This window comes from Watersipora subatra, chromosome 1 (assembly GCF_963576615.1).
Source record: "Watersipora subatra chromosome 1, tzWatSuba1.1, whole genome shotgun sequence".
In the NCBI taxonomy this organism is placed as follows: Eukaryota; Metazoa; Bryozoa; class Gymnolaemata; order Cheilostomatida; family Watersiporidae; genus Watersipora; species Watersipora subatra.
The window spans coordinates 14,363,900-14,367,507 of NC_088708.1; the positions used below are offsets into that span (position 1 = coordinate 14,363,900).

At 55.7% G+C, this 3,608-nt stretch overlaps 1 protein-coding gene across 1 annotated transcript; it reads right to left on the reverse strand.

Moving 5' to 3' along the window:
• Positions 1–210: 210 nt before the first annotated feature.
• Positions 211–1,983, reverse strand: LOC137403500 (uncharacterized). The gene is made up of 2 exons (XM_068089472.1): positions 1,806–1,983; positions 211–1,586 (listed from the first exon to the last, which is right to left on the reverse strand). The coding sequence occupies exons 1-2, from the start codon at positions 1,981–1,983 to the stop codon at positions 211–213; spliced, it is 1,554 nt and encodes a 517-aa protein (XP_067945573.1).
• Between the last annotated feature and the right edge of the window lie 1,625 nt (positions 1,984–3,608).

Here is a 3,608-nt window from a genome sequence, read left to right on the forward strand (position 1 = left end):
CCCAACCAAGCGTGATAAGGCTTCAGTCTTCTCTCGCTCTGGATGGAAGACTGTCCCTGCTGTTCCACCAGATACGTGTGTTTCTCCCAGGCCTTCAAGACCTGGTATGGTCCCATAAACTTTGCCTGTAGCTTGGGATTTTCTCCTCGTCTTCAGCATTTGTTCGTGAACCATACCCAGTCGCCTGGGGCCTACAGCGGTGGTTTTTCCTTATCCTCTTGTCGCACCTTCATCTGGCTTCGCCGGAGCGCCTCGTGCACTGTCTTCAGCTTCCGCTGTACCCTCAAAAGCGTGCTCGTGGGCAGGAAAGAACTCGGTCGGTTGGAGGTGGCTTTCTAGCTGATCTGGCAACCTCAGCTCCCGTCTCAACATAAGCATGTTGGCCAACTCTTCAGTCGCAAAGTGTGGGGTGCCTCTGTATGCCCTCACCAGCTGGGGAAGCAGTAGGTCCCACTCCTTCTGTCCCCGAGTCAAGAGCAGCACCCTCAAAGAATTCCCGAGTCCCCGGTTATTCTGTTCCATGACTCCATTTGCCTGAGGGTGATACGGAGTCGTTTGAGTCTTTTCTATGATCCAGAGTTGGCACAGCTCGACCATCAGTTGGCTCTCAAACTGTGCCACCTGGTCCATGTGAATCTGCTCGGGCAATCCCAGGTAGCAGAAGACCCGCGCGTTGACGACCACCGGAACCGTGGCATCAGGTAGTGCTAATGCGTCCTGCCACCGGGTGAAGTGGTCGGTAAAAACTAGTACCCACTTGTTCCCTCTTGGTGTGACAGGAAATGGCCCTACCAGATCTACGGCCACCTTTTGCCAGGGTCGTCCTGCGTAGATCCTCCTTTTTCCTCCGGCCACCTTTGTCCCTCCATGCTTTGTGGCCTGGCACACCTCGCAACTCTTGACGAGCCGCCTGACTGTGGACGTCAGCTCGGGCCAGTACCACGTCAGTTGGAGGCGACTTATCGTCCTTCCCATCCCAGAGTGAGCATAGGCGTGCGTTTGCCAAACCATGGTTTCCCGCATGGCCGAAGGGCAGATGGCGCACCATCTAGCGTGGCCCTGCGGGGCCACGCGTGCTTCCAGCACGCCGTCCTGTCGTATGCGCAGAGAGCCCCGCATGTGATGCAGGATGTCCAGCTCTCTGCTCCCGACCTCCAGGTGTTCTGCTGGCACCTTCTCCTCGGTAGCGATGGTATAGTACATGATGGCCACTGGTCTCTGACCGGTAGCCTGTGTCCTTGCTAATTTGCCCTTTGGTCCTGTCACTCCTGGCATGGCTGATAGCCCCTCGGAGGAGCTCCCGGCACCCAGGTTCAATCCCGCCACTGTTGGGGTGGGAGTCCCATGCGGGTTGCCGGACAGCCCCCCGGGGTATGCGACGTTGTCCAGGGTCAATCTCGCCCTATCGAGGGCGGAAGTCCCATCCAGGCAACTGGTTGGTACCCACGCAGCTAACGGCACTTGTTCCTTCGCTAGCTCCTTCCGTGAGGGGCCCCAGTCCCTCTGTTCAATGCTCGCGCATTGTCGGGAGTAGGTCTGCCTACTCAATCCATCCGCATTCTCGTGGCGAGTCTCTGACCAATGCTCTAGGATGTAGCCAAACTCCACCAAGATCTCAAGTCACCGGGCTACTTGATTTGAGGGTTTCTTCCTTCGGCATAGCCACCGGAGTGGCGCGTGGTCCGTCCGCAAGAGAAACTTCTGGCCATACAGATACGACCGGAAGTGCTTGACCGCCTTCACTACTGCAAGTAGCTCCCGTCGAGTGACGCAGTAATGGCATTCCGAGGAGTTGAGGGTTTTACTGTAGTAAGCAATGACCCTTTCGCAGCCCTCCTGTACTTGAGACAGCACGGCCCCTACTCCACATCCGCTGGCGTCCGTGTCCAGGATATACTGCTTCCGAGGATCCGGATAGCCAAAGTTTGGGGCGGTGCTGATGCTTTCCTTCAGCGTGTCAACGGCCGCCTGCTCTCTTTCCATCCATCTCCAAGGCTCTCTCTTTGCAGTCAGTTGGTGCAAGGGGTGTGCTATAGTGGCAAAATTTGGAAGGTATTGTCGGTAATAACCGACTGTTCTGAGGAATCCTTGGAGTTCCCTTACTCCGGGCGGACTCGGCCACTTCGCTACTGCCTCCACTTTGTCGGGTTCTGTAGAGACTCCGTTCTAGCTTACTATGCGCCACAGGTAGCGAACCTGAGGTTGTAGTAGCTCGCACTTGGAGGGCTTCAGCTTTAGTCCGGTCTTGTGGAGTCTCTGGAATACCTCCTCCAGCCGATGTAGATGCGTATCAAAATCCAGGGCGATGACGATAATATCATCTAGATATAGCAGCAGCGTTCTCCAGTGGAGGCCATGTAGGACGCCTTCCATGAGTCTTTGGAGGGTGGCAGGGGTGGATGTCAGTCCAAAAGGCAACACCTTCCACTTCCACAGCCCGGACCGTGTCGAGAAGGCCGACTTCTTCTGCGCTTCTGCATCCAGGGGCACTTGCCAGTACCCGCTCACCAGATCGAGCATGCTAAAATAGGCCTGGCTGTCGTCGATCCTGGGTAGCTGGTAAGCATCCTGCTCCGTGACGGCGTTGAGACGCCGGTAATCAATACTGAAGCGTCATTTCTCGTCCTTCTTCTGGGCCAACACTACGGGGGAGCTCCAAGCTCCTCCGGGGGCTCGATGAGTCCTCGTTTGAGCAGGTCCTGGACTTGCCTCTCGGCCTCTGCCTCCTTTTCTGGTCCGAGTCTGTGAGGGGGGTTGTCAGATTGGCCGAGTACCCTCCTTAAGTGGAATAGAATGTTCCACCTCCAAGGTCCTTCCTACGTCGTCATCACCCGTACTAAATACGGTGGCATACCAACGCAGCAAGGTTGCCAACCTGAACGTTTGTCCCCTGTCTTTACAGTTTGGCCAGGCCGACTGGAACAATTCCTCAAGGTGAGCCGGCACTCCACTGATTGAAGTCAGACTGGCGTCACACAGTAAGGGATCGTCCTCTTCGACCTGCGGGGCCTCTACTCCCGTGTATGTGCCGATAGTGGCTCCAGACCGAAAAGTCAGCGGCCGCTACGTAGTATTCATACAGCGGGTGATGACTTGTCCCTTGGGTCTCGGCTGGTTCAGGCTACTGACCACGGGAGGTCTGTCGGGAAATCCCTTGATTAGTCCCATGGGGCAATAGTTCCGTGTGGTGATGCAACAGTGTATCGCCATCTATGTCCGGGCGGGAACCACTACCCCCCTTATCACCTGCACTTTGCTCAGGAGCAACCGCCCATGCCGGTCCATGCAGACTAGCTGTCTGCCATCCACCCAAACCACCAGTTGTTCAAACTCGAGAGCGCATTGATGAGCCACAAAGAACAGCATTCTGAGGATGGCATCCTTGCTCAGTCGGCTCACTACGAAAACCTTCTCTGTTCTCACGTCCCTCAAGCGAATAGTTAGACAGTTTATTTCGTAGAAGGAAAGTCGTGTTCCGTCAGTCAATAGTCTGTGGCTGTCACTCTCCTTGATTCGGTTCCTCACAGCTCCTGGCAATCGATCAAATACCTGCTTATTGATCAGATTGGTTGTGCATCTGGTGTTGAGTAGGAACTGGATGGGCCGCC

What these genes read in the sequence shown, in the direction of transcription:
- LOC137403500 (XM_068089472.1), bottom strand. Translation starts at nt 1,983, where the DNA reads ATGGAAAGAGAGCAGGCGGCCGTTGACACGCTGAAGGAAAGCATCAGC. An exon ending in AAGGGTCATTGCTTACTACA is followed by an intron (nt 1,587 to 1,805) that starts GTAAAACCCTCA and finishes GCTACATCCTAG; the next exon opens with AGCATTGGTCAGAGACTCGC.